The sequence below is a fragment of the Eptatretus burgeri genome, chromosome 4 (genome assembly GCF_056783735.1).
Source record: "Eptatretus burgeri isolate ZD-2024b chromosome 4, Ebu_testis_v1, whole genome shotgun sequence".
NCBI lineage: Eukaryota > Metazoa > Chordata > Myxini > Myxiniformes > Myxinidae > Eptatretus > Eptatretus burgeri.
The window spans coordinates 85,848,296-85,867,293 of record NC_140964.1 but is presented as its reverse complement, the minus strand read 5'-3'; the positions used below and the strand labels follow the sequence as shown (position 1 = coordinate 85,867,293).

Sequence of the window (18,998 nt, the reverse complement as noted above, 5' to 3'; positions counted from 1 at the left end):
GAAAGTAAATGATGCTGTTTTCTATGTTAGGTTAGAAACATTGTTTATAAATGCTGAATATGTAAATTATGCTGAATGGTCTTGTTTAATCATCAGAAAACTGGGATACATGCATACAAAGATGTTTTGCTTGATGCATAAAAGAGAATAAACAAACAATACCTAATGCAGTAGCCTTGAGTGTTTCTATTCACGTCCTCTATCCATTTGGCTACATTGTACTCCCTTTTGAACCATGGGTTTAAATACCTGCAAGTGTAGTAATGGGTCCAGAGAATGGGTGTAGTAGGGGATAAGGAGGGAGGGGGAAGGAGGAAAGAGCAATGAGATAATGAAACAACAGAAATATTTCATCATGGAAGCTTCCGAGAGAACACTAACCCCTCCATGCTTAAGGCTCCACTCATTTTCTATTCCTTTTATTTCACTTTATTTTATCTTTTGCAATAGTTTGAAAGATTGATGCATTACTGCTTTGAATTGTGTAATTTCTCATTATCTGTAACAAAGCATATAAAATGTGTTCCTTCTTGTTGCAGCAGCAAGACAAATATGTAAATACCACTAGTATTAATATAGTGCAGAGGGGCTTTAGAGACTTATTGACACAAACAGCTTATAAGTAAACAATATGATAATGCAATGAAAAAGTATACATCAAAACAATGATAAGCACTTTTATTGCATATGGTGGACGAGTAAAATTTAAAAAAAAAAAAATATATATATATATATATATATATATATATATATATAAATATATATAAAAGGAGTCTTTACTTACTCGTCAGAGTTAGAAGGTTTAAATTTGGATTTTCTAAATACTGTTTCTGCACCTGAAACGAGAACAATAAAAGAAGTGTTTCTTCATCAATCCTTCAGCTGCATAAACTCATTAGAAATTTTTAAAATGCATTATATTCTGGCAGTACAACACAATAAAATCAATAATTTTAGTGGAGTATACAATATAAAGGTCATTCTTCCCACTCACTGAATGATTGATTTAAAATGTTTGGTCTCTTCCGAGAGATGTAAAAAGCTGAAATTTCACGTGCCGATGGAGATCGAAGCCAATACACCGGGAATAATCACAGAACCGTCAGAAAGCATCCACAAATGAAAACATACACAGATGAAAATTAATAAATGAAAAAATAAATGCAGGTGAGCGACCCGAGACAATGGGGAAGCACGGTCATTTTGCTTGCCGAGAGACATCAAAGCTGATACAACGGGAAAAATCATAGAACTGTCAGAAAGCGTCCGTAAATGAAAATATAAAAATACTAGAAGGGCACTCAGTAGAGCGCACACCTCTGCCTGATCAACGAGAACATACCGGGCCCATTACATTTTTGAGATATCGTGCAAAATATCATTTTTAGCCCCATCTCGCAATGGTGAAGAATCACTTTAAAATTAAATAATTCTCGTATCCAGATCCGGATTTGGATCTTCATCATAATCAAATCAATTCGTTCTTGCGACACACCCAATGTGTCTACCAAGTTTCGTCCGAATCAGTCCACAACTTTTGAGATATTATGTTATATATCGGTTGAGCCCGATCTCTCAATGGTGAAGAATCACTTTAAAAATTCCAGTAGTCGGATCCAGATTCAGATCTTTACCAAAATCTAATCAGTTCGTCTGTGAGGGGAGGAAAAGGCAGCACGAGGTGGGGGAGGCAGCGTAAGAGCAAGGAAAGGAAGTGTGAGGGGATGGGGAAGGAAGGCAATGTAAGGGGAGGGGTAGGCAGCGTACCAGGGCATTACCGGGGCGATAAAATGCGCTCAAACAGAAACATTTTATTTTTAACTGCTGTGTTCTATGTAAAACCAGGTGGGAGCATTTAAAAATTAAAACCCATGTTATTTACCTGGCAAAGGCCTGCCTGCATGCCCCAACACGTATGTGTTCCTCCAACCTGCTCACATGCAGGCATGCACAAACCCCACCACATCTAACCTCTGTTTTCAGCCACTCGCGACGATGAATACATTGCAGAAACTATGAGTAGATTTACATTAATATTCTGTTATGAAAGCAAATCACAGAAAACGGGAAAAAGTAACCTGCGTATATAATCTCTAAAAAAACCAAAAGGACCCCTACTGATTCTATCATCATCAATTGTAAAAGCAGGTTAAAGAGCAAGGCGTTGCGCTCAATGAAGTTCTACTTTCTGCGCATTCCTTAATCTTTTCTTCACTAAATATAATTGTCCGAACAGTAGAGAAAGTTAAGTTTAATGCTTTTGCTTAAATAAATACACTTCGCTCTTTGTGGAAATTTTCAGATTTTGTCCAGATTTCGACACATTTAATCCATCAGATGCGATTTTCAAATCAGATCTATTATTTTGATTATATACGTTAATTCGTCCATGAGAGTAGATTGTGTTTCCAACGCAAAGCATGTTTGAATAGCCCGAACAAAATGGCGATTTAAGACGCTGACAGAGGGCTGACCAAGGATAATGTCTTGGTAAAAGATAATTACATAAGGCCATTAACTTCAAAAGAGGTGTTTTCATTCATGCATGCACTCCCTTGGTTTTGGAGCGAGGGGGGGAGACACACACACTGACAGACACTGACAGACACACACACACACACACACACACACACACACACACACACACACACACACACACACACACACACACACACACACACACACACACACACACACACACTTATTAAGACAATGTCGTTTTGCTCAAGTTGCCAGATAGGCACCAATGTAGAATGACAAGACCAATCTTGTAGCCATAACTACAAAATGATTAGCTCATCCCCCATGCAGCGGAGGATGGGGTTTTGCAATCGTGTGTGTGTGTGTGTGTGTGTGTGTGTGTGTGTGTGTGTGTGTGTGTGTCGGGGCTGTAACTTTTTACATTTGACTTAGGCCTCGGTCACATTTGCCACGGCGGCCGTGGGGTCTCCAAAATATACTGCCACTAGCAATTATACGGCGGCCGCAGTATTTCCATGGTCACACAATGTTGCAGTCACATGTTTTTGTTTTTCGGGGAGCCGCACGGCGTATTTCGGCCTAAGTCACATTTGCCACGGCGGCCATGGGGTCTCCAAAATCTATGGCCACGAGCAATTATACGGCGGCCGCAGTATTTCCACAGTCACACAATGTAGCAGTCACATATGTTTTTATTTTTCGGGTAGCTGCACGGCGTATTTATAAATTGTGGAGACCGAAAACGTGGGGTTGCCTTACGGTCTTTGACTTGATGTCGCACGGTGACCTTAGAGCGTTCCTGCAGCGGCCATAGAATTTTCAAGGCAGACGCAAGGTGCCCCAAAGGCGACCGCAGGGCGACCGCAGGGGGGCCCTAAGGCGAATGTGCGGCCAGACTGACGGTAACGAATGGGTATTTATTTTCTTCTCCGTACATATTTTGTGGATCATCCACACCTCCCAGTGGTTCCCTGGTTCTCTTATCAAGCCACTACCAGGTGAGCACCCAGGAGTATTGCCCCAATTTTTACCTCCGCCACTGAAGGTGGAAGGAGGTTATGTTTTCACCCCTTTCTGTCTGTTTGTGTTTGTTTGTCCATCTGTTTGTTTGTGTGCATATCTCAAAAAGTTTTGGACGGATTCGGATGAAACTTGGTGGACATATCTGGTGTGTGACAAGGAAGAATTGATTCGATTTTGGTGAAGATCCGAATCCGAATCCGGGTGCGAGAATTATTTAATCCTGAAAGTGATTCTTCACAATTGAGAGATATAGGCCGGGGGCCAGTGGGACCGACTTGCACGCCCCTCCCACCCCCCCCCCCCGCGACAATTTTTCACTGATACAACGGTGTTCATATCTATCCCAAGTATCAGAAAAAAGATATTCCCAGAAAAATAACTCATTTGCACTATGCTTTATTAAGCTGTTTCCATTTTTGCATGTAATTAAGCCATCCAAACATTATTCTACATCTCTGACAACAAAGGAAATATGTTCGTTTTATTCCTTGACCCTCCAAACATATGTGTAGATTCCTCATTTACAAATTTCCATGTATCAGAAGTTGAGATATTTACGAAAATGAGAACTCCCATAATGGCGGATCCTAATGAGCATATCAATGCATTTAAAATTATTTCCACAACTTTTACTCAAACAGAAAATAGTTGTGTTTCCCTTAAACACCAACAGACATCATAAGTCGCAGTTATGTATTATATCAGGCCCAGGTAATTAATTCTATTGATTAATCTGATTTCGCCTGATTTTCGAACGATTCATTGTGCTTTGTATTTTATGCTAATTAGCCTACTTAAAAATATTCAAAAATTTTAATATATTTTTTGCCAACCTGGCTTGTACCTGGCAACACTGAAGTAATGTTTTTTTTGACAAAAACTCACATGTGTGGTAATTACAAGGAAAGACGAGAGGGGGAGCACTCGGTAGAGTTCAAAACCTCCACCACCAATATTGCTGGGTCAGTCAAGTGAACCCGATATCCTATTCATTGTAGGTCAAAACGGATCACTCTACTGAACCACGATTGAATAAACTAAACTAGATCGACGCGCATGTAGAAATTCCAAAAAAATAAAATCGAAATTTTTTTGAAAAAAAAAGGTGCAAATTTTTTTTTTCTCCAACAAATTTTTTTTGGGGGTTGGAAATCACTTTAAACATGTAGAAATGTAAAAAAAATCAAATATTTTTCAAATAAAATCGAAATTTTTTTGAAAAAAAGTTGCAAAATTTTGTTTGTTTGTTTTTCTCTACCAAATTTATTTATTTTTTGGTTGGAAATCGCTTAAAACATGTAGAAATGCAAAAACAAAAATTCAAATATTTTTTCAAAATGGCCACCATAGCGGCCATATTGGACTTTGGATAATGTCCAAAATGTAATGGCATGATCCTTTAATTTGATGATCGTGACATGATCCATGATCCTAATTTAAAGCTTTAATTTGACATCAATTTTGTGATTTTATGTTTATATTTGACAGAGACATTGACATTTTGCCGATCTTTGTGAGATTCGTCTATTTTTGATTGGTTGCCATGGAAACAGCTCAATAAAGCATAGTGCAAATGAGTTATTTTTCTGGGAACATCTTTTTTCTGATACTTGGGATATATATTTGAACACTGTGGTATCAGTGAAAAATTGTCGCGGGGGGGGGGGGGTGCAAGGTAGGGCCCACTGGCCCCCGGCCTAATAGGGACAAAAACGACATATAACATGACATTTCAAAAATGTATTGGGCCCAATATGTTCTCGTGGATCAGGCATTGTGTGGTGGAGTCATGCACTCTACTGAGTGCCCTTCTACTTATTATTGTTATTCTTTGACCCTTTTTGGCCTTTTTTGCTCCAATATTTTTTAAACATGTTTTTTCTCAGCAGCCACTTGTCCGATTGACACAATTTTCAGGGTAGGAGAAACCCACCATGGAGAATATTTTAATAATTATGACGTCATCGGTCACGTATTATGGCAACTATCTTGGATTAAATGCAAAAAAGAAAACATCTCTCTGACACTGCTGATGGGAAAAATTTGAAACTTGTCACCTCATTCCATTCCCAATGGGGAATAGAGGATTGTAAGGATGACACCATTGGTTAAGCAGAAGATCAGCCCTAAATGTTTTAATCAAAATCCTTGCTTCCCATTGAGATTCAGTGTGTATGTCCAGGCCGTAACATTTTTACCAATTGAGCGTTTGTCATCAAATCTCAACAAGCCTTTATTATGAGATTGTGGAGAACACAAATGAATAAAATGTAGAATATATTTATTTAAATGTCGTTTTTATCAAGTTTAGTTTGGATACGGACAGATGTCGATTTGCATTTTGAGGTGCTTTCCAGTTTTCTTTATTTTCTTGACAACAGTCGAGTCTTTACACGCAGACCACAAACTTTCATGAAGTTGAGCACGAAAGTTGTGAAATTATGAATTTAATGGACAAGGGTTTGTGTCACAGAGTAAAGAGTAATTTTATAATTTGCTTTGAGAAAATGCAAAGGCAAAAATAGGGGTCACGGTGAACATGTTGTTTATGACAACGAAATCTCTGAAGAATATTTTCATGAATCAGGTCAGGTTAGGAATGGGAGCATGTGCCAGAGCAGCACATCACTACGTCCACTTTCCGCCGGTACTCCAGGGGTCTCTGTCCGGCCATCCCCCAGGCAGATGCCTGGCCAATCCCCATCTCCTTGAGATGCTGATCAACCTGCTGTTACCATGAAGCACGTGGTCAGCCTATTGGCCTCCTCCACTCACGTGGCTCCCTCGCTGAGAGAATCTGGTGAGCAGGATTAGCATCAGGAAAACGAGCCACATGCCCATACAGTCGCAGGTGACGCGCTTGGACTATGCAGGTAACAAACCTCATTTAAGTTTCTCTAAGCAACCACTCGTTGGACATAAAGTCCAAACAGCGATAGCCAAGGATTCCCTGAAGAGACCTGGTACCAAAGGAATTAAGTCGCCATCTCAGATCCTTGGTCAGAGTCCAAGTCTTACATCAGTAGAGCAAGATTAGAAGCACCAAGGACCTGAGGACTCGGACTTTCATCCTCCTGCACAGGTACCGGCAGATCCAGTGAATCCATGACTCCACAGGCCCGACCCAGACGTCGATTGTCCTCTGGCTCATAGCCAGCAGAGACATGAATATCACTGCCAAGGTCAGTGAATCTCTCAATGACCTCAACACCATCGCCGCAAACAGGTACAGACAAGATGACAGCATCCAAGATGTCATTGAAAGCCTGGATCTTAGTTTTGACCCCGGAAACCCATAATCCCAGCGGCTCTGACTCCACATTCAGCACCTCGAGGAACCCCAAAAGGATATCTTGAGTCTCCGCAAAGATGACTGCATCATCTGTGAAATCAAGGTCAGAAATATTGACATTCCCAAACGATGCGCCACAGCTTCATCGCTCAGACATCCTCCCCAGAATCCAGTCGATACAAGTGCTGAAAAGTGTGGGGGCCAGTACACACCTCTGACGAACTCCAGTAACAACTGGAAATAAGTCAGAATTGGTATCACCACATTTCACAGCACTCTGAGTACCAGAATATAGTTCAGACATCAGATTGATCAGTTTTGGTAGCACCCCAAGAAGACCAAGAATCCTCCAGAGGGCATCCCGATTAACTGAATCGAACGCTTTACAGAGATCAACATAGGCTGCAAGCAGCCCCTGCCAAAATTTTTGTCTGGGTTTGGTGAGGACCCGAACAGCAAGGATACAGTCAATTGTTGACCTCTTTGGTGTAAAGCCTGACTGCTCTGGATGCTGGTCCTCAAGCAGATGGTGGCGAACACTGTCAAGAATTATCCGAGCAAAAGACCTTGCCGGGCACTGAGAGCAGCGTCACCCCTCGGTAGTTGTTGCAGTCCTGGCGATCACCCTTCCCTTTCCAGAGAGGGACAACAAGGCCCCTCTTCCAGTCAGTTGGGATAATGCCTGTGTTCCAGGCAGAGCACAGAACTGCATGCAATGACACGAGTATAGCATTTCCACCAGCCTTGAGAAGTTCAGCATGGATACCACAGATCCCAGGAGCTTTACCCATTTCAACCGGTTCACCGCAGCCGGTGTTTCCACAAACGAAGGTGGATCACAGTTTATTGGAGGATCAGCAATCGGGATAGTAACACCCCTGACATCCAACGTGACAGCTGGTGGATCAGCCTGGTACAGCCGCTCGAAGTAACTGGCTCAGTAGGCTTTCACTTCGGACTCCTCCATCAAGAGCCCATCACCCTCTGCTCTAACTGCAGTACACCGAGGGACGTGCTTGGACAAACGCAATGCGCAAATTCCCCTGGAAACCAGGACAAGAATCACTTGACCACAGGTGGTGCTCTTCCCCACTCACAGATTCCACGCACATAGGCCTCCTTGTCCACCCTAAGCACGCATACAGTTTTATGCCTCAGCTCTCTGAACAGCTCAGTTCTGCCATTTAGCCTGTCCCTGCAACTCTGGTAAATGGAATCCAGTGTCCCTTGAGAGACAAAATTATTGTTTTCCCTATGGTGAGTTCCAAGATATCCACCAGCAACATCAAGAACCATGGTCTTGAAGGTACTCCATGGGAGGTCTTCACACTCCACAACTCTTCAGGTTTCCCCAAAGCAACCAACCCCCCGAAATCTCCACTCAGCCTGTTTGCAATTTCCTTAGTTACCCTCTCATCTTTTTGCTTGCCAACATCCAGCCCAGGCTGGGATGGTACCATTCTCCCAGATTTAAGCTGCAACTTCAGAGTTGCTACAAGCCTGTGGTCGGTATTGAGGAACTGAGCACTACAAAAGACCCTGCAGTTCTGGACCATCTTCCATTGACCACCAACCAGCACATGGTGAATCTCCTTTGCCACACCACCCAGCATTGGAATACCAAGTCCAGCGATGAGCTGGTGGGCATTGAAACCATGAACCAGCCACCTTTATTCCATGACTTCTTGCAAAGTCAAGGAACTTGGTGCTATTCTGATTCACAGTTCAATACCCATGGTGACAAACACATGTCTCATAACCATCCCTATCAGTTCCAGTCAATGCATTGAGACCCCCCCAAGACGAGAAGAGTATCTCGCCTATACAGAGAATAGGGAATCGACACCCAAGGAGTGACAAATCCTTATATTAAGCCGCTGTCACACCTTGACGATTTTGCCAGCGTATGCCGATTTATGAAAAATTTGTCTAAAACGCTGGCACACGTCGAATACGTTATGGGTACGTTTTGTATACGTTAAGAGCACGCTGAAAAACACTGCCATACGTCGTCGTACGCTGGCTTTAAACGTTGTACTTTTGGGTTTTCCTCAAATTTTTGCATGCTTGAAATTTTACAACATATGCCGGCATATGACTCACACGTTCCGCGACGCTGGCCATAAGTTGTAGGCACGTTATGCGATCGTTGACACACGTCGACACACGTTACTTGTAAGTTACTCATAAGTCGAAACACGTCGAGGTAATGTTTAGCGTACCCGAAACTTTTTTTTTGTATACCTTGTCGAAGCTCGTATGAGAGCAAACACTCAACGCACAGCAAGGGGGCATGAGACAAGAGGGGCGGGAGTGGGAGGGACAAAACAGTGGGGAACAGACACATTAGGAGATCTGTGGAAGGGAGAGGGATGGGACGGGGAACATGGGGAAGAGAAGATGGACATTACAGGGACTTTCATGAAGGAAAGCAGGGGAATTGAAGGAAGTGGGCTTGGGTGGATTATCGGGGGTAGAAAAGATCGAGGATTTGGATGGGGGATGATAAGAGGTGGTGGTGAACAGCTGTTTTGAAAGCCTAGAGGGAAGAATGGGAAAGAATAGAGTGAGGGAGTTTATTCCAAAGGTGGGAAAAAAGAGGAATGAAAGAGTGAAGGTGAGCAGTGATTCGTGATTTTGGTAGTTTTACCAGAAGGGGGTTTTTGTTGGTGGATCTTGAGTGCCCTGTGGAACTGTGGTGGGGACAAATCGCAGAGAGAGCAGGGGGGGGGGCAAGGCTGGAGAGGAGACGGTAGAAGACAGAAACACCACCGACCAACCTGCGGTGATTGAGTGAGAGGCCCAAAGACTCAGCTTCATTGCGGGAGATGCCGATGATCCTAAATGCCCTGGTTTCGACAGGGTGAGGCCGAGAAAGGTGGGAGGCAGGAGCACCAGCCCAGAGGGGAGAGCAGTACTCCATCAGGCTACAGACAAAAGCTTTGTAAGTGGTCAGGAGCTCAAGAGGGCTGAGGAAGGACTTTGCACGACGGAGGTTTCTCAGTCGGCGACTGGCTTTGGAGGCGAGGTTGGAGATGTGACTTTCCCAGGAAAGGTCATGGCAGATTGTGAGATCCAGAAGCTTGAAAGAATAGACTTCTTCCAGAGCATTGTTGAGGAAGTGGATGGGGGCGGGGGGGGTTTCTAAACGGTCCTTTCGAAGAGACATAGTGAGAGTGTGAGATTTGTCTGGATTGAAAGACATGTTCCACGTGTTGGACCAGTTTGTGATTTTATCCAGAACTGCAGTGAGCGAAGAAGCTGCTGCTTGCCGGTCTGAGGGATGACAGATAGTACGGCAGAAGGTGGAGTTATCAGCAAAGAGATATAGAGGATTTTCCAGAGTCGGAGAGATCATTGATGAGAACCAGAAAAAGAACAGGGCCCAGAACGCTACCTTGAGGAACTCCAGCCTGGACAGGAAGAGGGGATGAAAGAACTCCATTTTGGGCCACACGTTGACTGTGATAGGAGAGGAAGTCTGCGAGCCATGAGTGGAGATGGCCTTGAATACCATGGGAAGAGAGTTTTGTGAGTAGTGCAGGGTGCCAGACTGTGTCAAAAGCATGTGATATGTCCAGGGATACGGCTCGGATTTCCTGTCTGGCATTGAAGACCTCCATCCATTGATGGGAGAGCAGAAGCGGCATATCCAGGGTAGAGTGACCTGGTTTGAAACCAAATTGATGATTGGAAATCAAGCCATTGGAGAAGAGGAAGGATTTCATGTCTGAAGCGATGATTGATTCCATCACCTTGCTGAAGATTGGGAGAAGGTTGATTGGTCTGTAGTTGCAGGGATCTGTTTTTGCACCTTTTTTATGCAGGGCAGTGATGTTTGCAGATTTCCAAGCAGATGACAGATGACCTTGAGCAAATGAGAGGGTGAATAGAACAGAGAGAGGGTGAGCAAGAGCAGAAGAGCAGGCTTTGAGGACACGTGGGCTGATGCCGTCTGGACCGGTTGCAGAATCTGAGTCGAGGTTTGAAAGCAAGCTCTCCACCTTGTGAGGAGAAAAGGACACAGAGTCCCGGGACAGTTGGGTGCGACTGGGTAAGGTGGGTAGAGAAAGTGATGGGTTTTCGACACAAGATTTAGCTGCAAACACCGAGTTTAGGCACTCAGCTTTTTCACGTGCGGTATCAGCAGTGCGGCCATTTGAGGTAAGGGAGGGGATGGAGGGGGAACATACACCAGCAACAGATTTGATTAAATGCTACCACGATTTTGAGGAGGGAGAGAGGTTTGAGAGTTCAGACTTGAGATGAGAAAGATGATGTTTTCTGGCTCTCCTGAGGGTTGATACACACTTGTTCTGAGCTTTGTGGAAGGAACTGAGATTGCCCTCAGTTGGGTTTGCTTTCGATGAGGCAAAGGCAAGTTGTTTCAGGACAACTGCCTCACCACAAGCTTCAGTGAACCAAGGGCGGGAGGAAGGGTAGGACAACTGAAGACGAGAGCGGATAAATCTGTGCATGAGGGAGAGCAAGTTTCTTTGTTCTGTGCCTGTTTTTTTCACGAAACGTTCTGTGCCCGTTTCTAACCCATGAGTAACATTTTGTAAGCACGCTACACGAACGTTGTTCACACTTCACAACACGTTACTTGAAAGTTCCTCATACGTCGAAACACGTCAAAGTAATGTTTTCGCTACCCGTGACGTTTTTATAACCTATGAGTAACGTGCTTGGGAATTATTTGTAAAGCATGTCCTACCCACAAATGCGTATTTGACGTCTTCAGGACGACCACAGAACTTACTGAACACGTTTCTAACCTTCAGATACCGTATAATGGCGTATTGGCAGCGATTAGGGGGATTGGTTTATAAAAAGGGGCTTCGCAGGAGGAACCAGTCTTTTTTTAGACTTCGTGGTGAGTACATGTCCATGTCATTCCAAGAGATGGAGGATACGGCAGGCTGAGACGACAATACCTACCTGTCCTTGAATATCAACATGACCTCATCGAGTTGACACTGCACCAGTTGCGTGCCAATTGAGCCGGGAGAAGAAGACGTGAACGGAGGAGAAGGAACTGCGTCAGACCATGGATCGGGAGGCAACGCCATTACAGCATATATGACCAGCTCATGGTGCAACTCCAGAACGAGGACCATGCATCCTTCATCAACTTCCTGCGAATGCCCCCCAGCGATGTTCGACGAGCTGTTAGCCAGAGTGGGTCCAAGGACAACCAAGCAGTACACCTTCTACAGGGATCCACTTGAGCCTGGCATGAGGCTGGCACTGAGCCTGCTGCTGTTGGTGCCGTGACTGCAGTGCTGTGGAAGCGATTTAACTCGTTCAATGAAAACGATTTCAATTGCCGAGCACCAGCGTCCAAAAACAACAGGCGAGTGACAGGCATTCATTAAAAGTGAAGTTGCAGCCTATGAATAGAAAACCTTACGTAATCGTCGACGATACGCTGCCACGCTTTGCATACGTTAGACTATCGTTGGGCATAGGTTGTGGACGCCGAAAACACGCTAATCAATCGTTGGTATAACTTATCTATAAGTTATCGAAGCGTTGTGTTCATTACTAGTACATTATGCATTTGTCCAAGTCGTTTTGAATACTTTAAAAACTGAAACAAAAAAATAGTTCATCGTGGGAATGAGAAAAAAAATTAGCCGAAAAGAACATCGAACAATGGTGCAAAGTAGTCTCCTATTCGTCGATGCAACGAGGATCCATCATCACCCACACCCTCCCCATCACGCTCACCTACTACTACTGACATGGAGCTACTACTACTACCAATACTACTACTACTACGACTACTGACACGCTCACCTAATACTACTACTACTGATACTACTGACATTGACTCAACATGGAGTCTGGAACACTGACGGGTTCCTCTTGTGAAGCCCATTTGTATATACCAATTCCCCTAAACGCTGCCAAATCGCCATTATATGGTATATTAGTCCGGGAGCCAACCTGTGTACGAGGCTGTTTTAGGGTTGGACCTTACAGCCTCTGCTATAAAATTTTACACCCCCAGGATGTTTAGATATATGTTTGCAGTTCATGAAAACCAATGTTGGCAATTCATAAGCTCTTGCGAAAAATTTTGGCGGACGTTTTTGTTTGAGGAAGATTTGAAAAATTTGATAAAACAGCAATTGTCAATAAAATTTCTAAAAAAATTAAAAAATCACATTCATGAAAAATAAATGTGAACTAAATGTAAGAATTCAATCAGTGCATTGTAAAATGACAAAAAAAAATTGCCTTTGTGGAAGTAAACCTCGTAAAAGTACATAATTTTGTGAAAAATGCCTTAAAAATAACGTTTTTTGAAGATGGCCTTTAGAACTTTTCTTATCATAGGCAGATGCTGCATTAGAATACTAATTTCTCTTAATGTGATATGAACATGGTATCCATGGCTAATTAAAACAGCAAATTTGAGTGAGTTCTATCAATTTTTAAAGAGAAAATTAACATTTTTGTCAACCAAAGTTACCCCTACCCCCAAAATCCTCTTACTCTATTGAACACAGTTCGGTTAAGGTTTGCTGGATCCAGGTTGGGTACTTCACAGTTCACTCTTCCAAAGGAAAATTCAATGGTGTTTGGAGTGACATGGCCCTGGAGCAGACATACAACAATGAAGGGAAGACATCTCTGTTCAAAGGCATATCTCAGGCACCAGCTGATCGAGATAAATATGTGAAGACAGCACCATTTCTCACAGCTGTATCAGAGAACATAAAGTCTATGGCTAATCTAGGCCAACAGGAATCTACTCATCATGGAGAAACACATAAGCAGGCAACAGAAGAACATATGCATGTTGAGGAGATCAAGAAAGTGATATGCCAGCAGATGATAAACCCATTCCAGTGTAACAACCAAGTGGATCTGCTCAATAGAGCAACTGGTGAGAAGGATGCTTCAAAAGACTTGGTCCATGCTCAAGCTAAGGGCATGGAAGCCATTATGAAAGCAGAAGAGGTGGTCTCTATTAAGATTGAACCACTGAAGCTGGTAACTTTCTCCTCACAGAAGAAATCAAACCCATCAAGGAAACAGAGTTTAATCAGGATCTATCAAGATGAGACTGCAACTACACGTGTGCTGTGTTTCTATCGCGATGCCGACCCAGTCACAAGACAGATTGCATTTTCCCATGAGTGGACAGACTATCCATCATCCCTGTTTGAGGTTGATCCACGCTTAGCACAGGGGTTTGTAATGCGCAAAGGCAACAAGTCTGATTTCGTGGCAGTGCTAATTGCTGAAGCTGAGCAGGATGTTGTTTTACAGCTGCCATCATTACCACAGAGTGACCTATACACAGTTTATCTGGTAGACACAATGGCATTTGTAAATAAATACCAAAAAATGGGTGCAAAAACATTTGGTGAACTTCCCCAGCTGTATCTTCGCAAGCTCCTGCAGTTGAAACCTGAAATGTGCAACTGTGTCAACATCATTGGTGATCAGTATGATTTTGATGATAGCCATACTTTGAAGGGTGATGAGCAGCAGAGGAGAAACCAGACAGACCAGGCAAGACAATTCTCACCATCCAAGAGTCTTGAAATTCCGGACTGGAATTTACTCATGAAGAATCCAAGAAATAAAGGAAATCTTCAGAACTTCATTGGCACTTCCCTTTGTGAGAGTCCTGAAGCTATTCCGGATGGAGTGACCATCATTCTTGGTGGTATGATGGAAAACAAAGGTCACACTCTTTCCATCACATCAGCATCAAGTTCAGTTCTGGACTTACCTTGTGAAGAACATGAAGAGGCAGACACAAGGATTATTGCTCATCTTGCATATTGTGTGGAATATCTTGATCACCATCGAGCTGTTGTGCATGCAACAGATACAGACATAATTATGCTGTGTATATATCACTTCTGCTGCTTGAACACATTGCAAGAACTCTGGATACAACGGCAGAATCAATACCTACCTATTCATGAGCTGGTAGAAGTGTTGAGCAAGAAGTACCAGAAAATCCTCTTGATGTCGCAGCTACACTTCTGTGCACATATGTGTTGTGTGGATGTGACACAGTGAGCTACCCATTCAGAAGGGGAAAAGAAGAGGTCAGGTCAGGTATGGGAGCATGTGCCAGAACAGCGCGTCGCTGCGTCCACTTTCCGCCGGTACTCCAGGGGCCTCCGTCTGGCCATCCCCCAGGCAGATGCCAGGCCCATCCCCATCTCCTTGAGATGATGGTCAACCTGCTGCAACCATGAGGCACGTGGTCGGCCCACTGGCCTCCTCCACTCATGAGACTCCCTCGCTGAGAGAATCTGGTGAGCAGGATCAGCGTCAGGAAAACGAGCCACATGTCCATACAGCCGCAGCTGACGCTCACGGACTATGCAGGTAACAAATCTCATCCGAGTCTCTCTCAGCAACCGCTCGTTGGACTCAAAATCCGACCAGCGATAGCCAAGGATTCTTCGAAGAGACCTGGTACCAAAGGAATTAAGTCTCCGTCTCAGATCCTTGGTCAAAGTCCAAGTCTCGCACCCATAGAGCAAGACTGGAAGTACCAAGGACCTGAAGACTCGGACTTTCGTCCTCCCGCACAGGTACCGGCAGCGCCACACCCCATGATCCAGTAAATCCATGACTCCCCAGGCCCGACCCAGACGTCTATTGACCTCCGGCTCACAACCTGCGGAGACATGAATATCACTGCCAAGGTAAGTGAATCTATCCACGACCTCAACATCCTCACCACAAACAGACACAGACAGGACAGCAGCATCCAAGATGTCACCGAAAGCCTGGATCTTAGTTTTGACCCAAGAAATCCGTAATCCCAACGGCTCCGACTCCTCATTCAGCACCTCGAGGGCCCCCAAGAGGATGTCTAAAGTCTCCGCAAAGATGACTGCATCATCTGCAAAATCAAGGTCTGAGATCTTGACATTGCCAAACGATGCACCGCAACTTTATCTCTCCGACATCCTCCCTAAAATCCAGTCCATACAAGTGCTGAAAAGTGTGGGGGCAAGTACACATCCCTGACGAACTCCAGTAACAACTGGAAATAAGTCAGAGATGGTACCACCACACTCCACAGCACTCTCAGTACCAGAGTAGAGTTCAGACATCAGATCGATCAGTTTCGGTGGCACCCCACGAAGACCAAGAATCCTCCAGAGGACATCCCGATTCACTGAATCGAACGCTTTACAGAGATCAACAAAGGCTGCAAGCAGCCCCTGCCGAAACTCTCGCCTGCGTTCGGTGAGGACACGAAGTGCAAGGATACGGTCAATCGTTGACCTCTTTGGTGTAAAGCCTGACTGCTCTGGACGCTGGTGCTCAAGCAGATGGTGGCGAACCCTATCAAGAATTATCCGAGCAAAGACCTTGCCCGGCACTGAGAGCAGCGTCACCCCTCGGTAGTTGTTGCAGTCTTGGCGATCACCCTTCCCTTTCCAGAGAGGGACAACAAGGCCCCTCTTCCAGTCAGTTGGGATGATGCCTGTGTTCCTGTGAAAAGAAGAGCGGCACAGGTTTCTCTGGGACTGATAGGAAACCTTCCCCACCTTGTTGATTTTGGAAGAGATAGTGAAATGGCAGCAACAGAATGTGTCATTGATGAGGCCAGAGTATACTGGACTGCTCTGCATGGCCAAAAAGGGTTCAGCTGTTTGGATACCCTCAGGCAGCATATGTTTGTCTCTTCAAAATTAGACCTTAGGTCACTGCCAGCAACAGAAGATGCGTTTTACTTCCTTGTTTTAAGAGCATTGTATCAATTGCTTCTGTATAGACGTGCACATCTCAGTGACCGAGCACTTCCCCCAGCCACAACATTTGGCAGAACCCTTATCAATGGAAAACTGGTCCCAATTCTCATGTCTAAGCCAGCCAAGCCAAACAGACAAAACGGTGTCTTGCATGTGCAAATTATCCAAATGTCTGAAACGATGTTCATGCAAAAAGGCTGCTGTGCCTTGCTGAGTGACATGCATATGCCTTGGTCAGAGAGGTTCATGTGGTGGAGTTGTTTCAGAGTGACTCTTCCTCTGAAGAGGATGTTTCATGTCACAATATTGTGTTAATCCATTTCTAATTTTATCTTCCTTAAAACCATGGCATGTAAAAGTATGTTCTTGTTCCTGACCCCATTGATAGTCAAGCATTTCTGAGTTACATAAATCTTTTGTTGTTTGACATATAACCTTGTCAATTGTAGGTAGGTTAAATCTACACCAATTGTGATATAGGAAATGAACTCCTCTTTAATATGAGGGGTCATTTGTGTATATAGGTTTAGTGGTTATGATTTTAGGACAATATGAATTACCCCTACCCCCATCCTACATCTTCGCTTTTGCCAACATTTTGTTATCAGAGGGGGCTCGCAAAAGTGTTGACTGTGTTGTTGCGCAAGAGTTTCACCATTGCCAACATTGGTTTTCATATACTCAAAGGGTGTCTCTTTATGAAAATCAACACAAAAATTTTATAGCAGACCGGGCAATTTTTTTTTTTAATTTTGATCGGTTGGCTCCCGGACTATATGTAAGTTAGAAACACGTTCAATAAGTTCTGTGGTCGTCCGGAAGATGTCAATCAAATTCTACATTCGACAATGTGCGTTTGAGATACGTTACACATAGGTTCAAAGCACGCTACACATAGGTTAAAAGCACGCTACTCATAGGTTCAAAGCACGTTACTCATAGGTTAAAAATTAAGTTTCGGGTATGCTAAACATTACCTCGACGTGTTTTGACTTATGAGTAACTTAGAAGTAATGTGTGTCCGACGTGTGACAACGATCGCGGAGCGTGCCGAGAACTTATGTCAGCGTATGCGGAACTTGTGAGCCATACGTCGAGTACGTCGTAAAATTTTCAACATGCTTGAAATTTCACGACGTACTAGACGTACCACGGAATATGACAGCGTACTTCGTTGTTTTCAGCGTGCTCCTAACGTATACACAACTTACCCATACCGTATTCTACGTGTGCCAGCGTTTTAGACACATTTTTCATAAGTCAGCATACGCTGGCTAAATCGTCAAGGTGTGACTGCGATGTTGACACTTCCAATTTTCAGGCGGTTATGATTTAAATCGGCGTGCGGCAGGTTTTTAATAGAGAACGCCATGAGTTCGTCGGCGATACGTGCAGCGCGCTATGCCTAAGTTAAATTATTGTTGGGCATAGATTGTGAACACCGACAACAGGCTAAGCATTCGTTGGTATAAGTTATCTATAAGACAACGAACCGTTCTGTGCCCATTACTAATATGTTATGCATACGACCAACACGTTATGAATACGACCAACACATTATGAATACGACCAAAACTTTTTTTAAGAACCTCAAAACTTCAGCGTACTCCAATGTTTTACATACATTTTTATACGTTGCCATTGCTGGCTAAAACTTCAAGGTGTGACAGCGCCTTTAGTCTCATAATACGCTCGTTGACCGGTGTTACCTCAATTTTCATTTAAGTCAGCTTGTTGGACACAGCTGCAGCAACTCCTTGACTAATAGTAGGTGTAACCACCCGCCATTATATCACCGCAATCTGTTCTCCAACCCTCAGAGAGTGCTGCAATTCCTGTGTCCAAACGTATGAGCTCAGATGATAACAGAGACAGGTGATCATCCTCTGTTCGGGATAGGACATTCCAGGCACTCACCCGAAAGGACTGCCTTTGGTTAACTGAAGTAGACCACCGTCTGGTGAACGACACCTCAGCACCACCCTGACACACTACCGCAATCTGACCCCGGAAGGTTACCCCGTGGTTTTCCTCCCATCATCAAAGTGTGGGGTCCCGAAGGCTTTGCTCAAATTCTGTCACCCGGTGCGCTGCCCTGAGGAGGGCAGCTGCACAGGAGGTACTCCCATGGAGTCTGTTTTCAGATTTCTTTGTCGTACATTTTGCGGAATGAATAGTTTTACAGTGGCCGGAGTGCAAATGCTGCCACCAACCTCTGAAAAAAAAAAGTAACCCAACTGCAGGTGGATGTCCGCAGACACAGCTGGGCACGAGATATGGATGGCTGTTGGCTCATAAGGAGCTCTTCCTCCCTTTGTGAACCCCAGCTGTCACAAATAACTTAAAGTTGCTGTTTTTAGCTGTCGTGTTATTGCCCATCATCCCAAGGACTTTTGCCATGCTGAACCATAAAGAACAAGAAAGAGCTATGAGAAATTGCAGAACCTCACCAGAAC

General features: G+C 44.0%; 1 protein-coding gene across 5 annotated transcripts in view; it reads right to left on the bottom strand.

The window, feature by feature from the left end:
• The window catches only part of ADAM11 (ADAM metallopeptidase domain 11), a 266,893-nt gene that overhangs the window by 10,215 nt on the left and 237,680 nt on the right, over positions 1 to 18,998 (bottom strand). For all 5 annotated transcript variants that reach the window (XM_085879155.1, XM_085879152.1, XM_085879151.1 and 2 more), the window contains 2 exons: positions 785 to 836; positions 163 to 249 (listed from right to left, as the gene is read on the bottom strand). In XM_085879155.1, the coding sequence (XP_085735281.1) occupies positions 163 to 249; positions 785 to 836 (139 nt within the window). The remainder of the gene's footprint in view (positions 1 to 162; positions 250 to 784; positions 837 to 18,998) is intronic.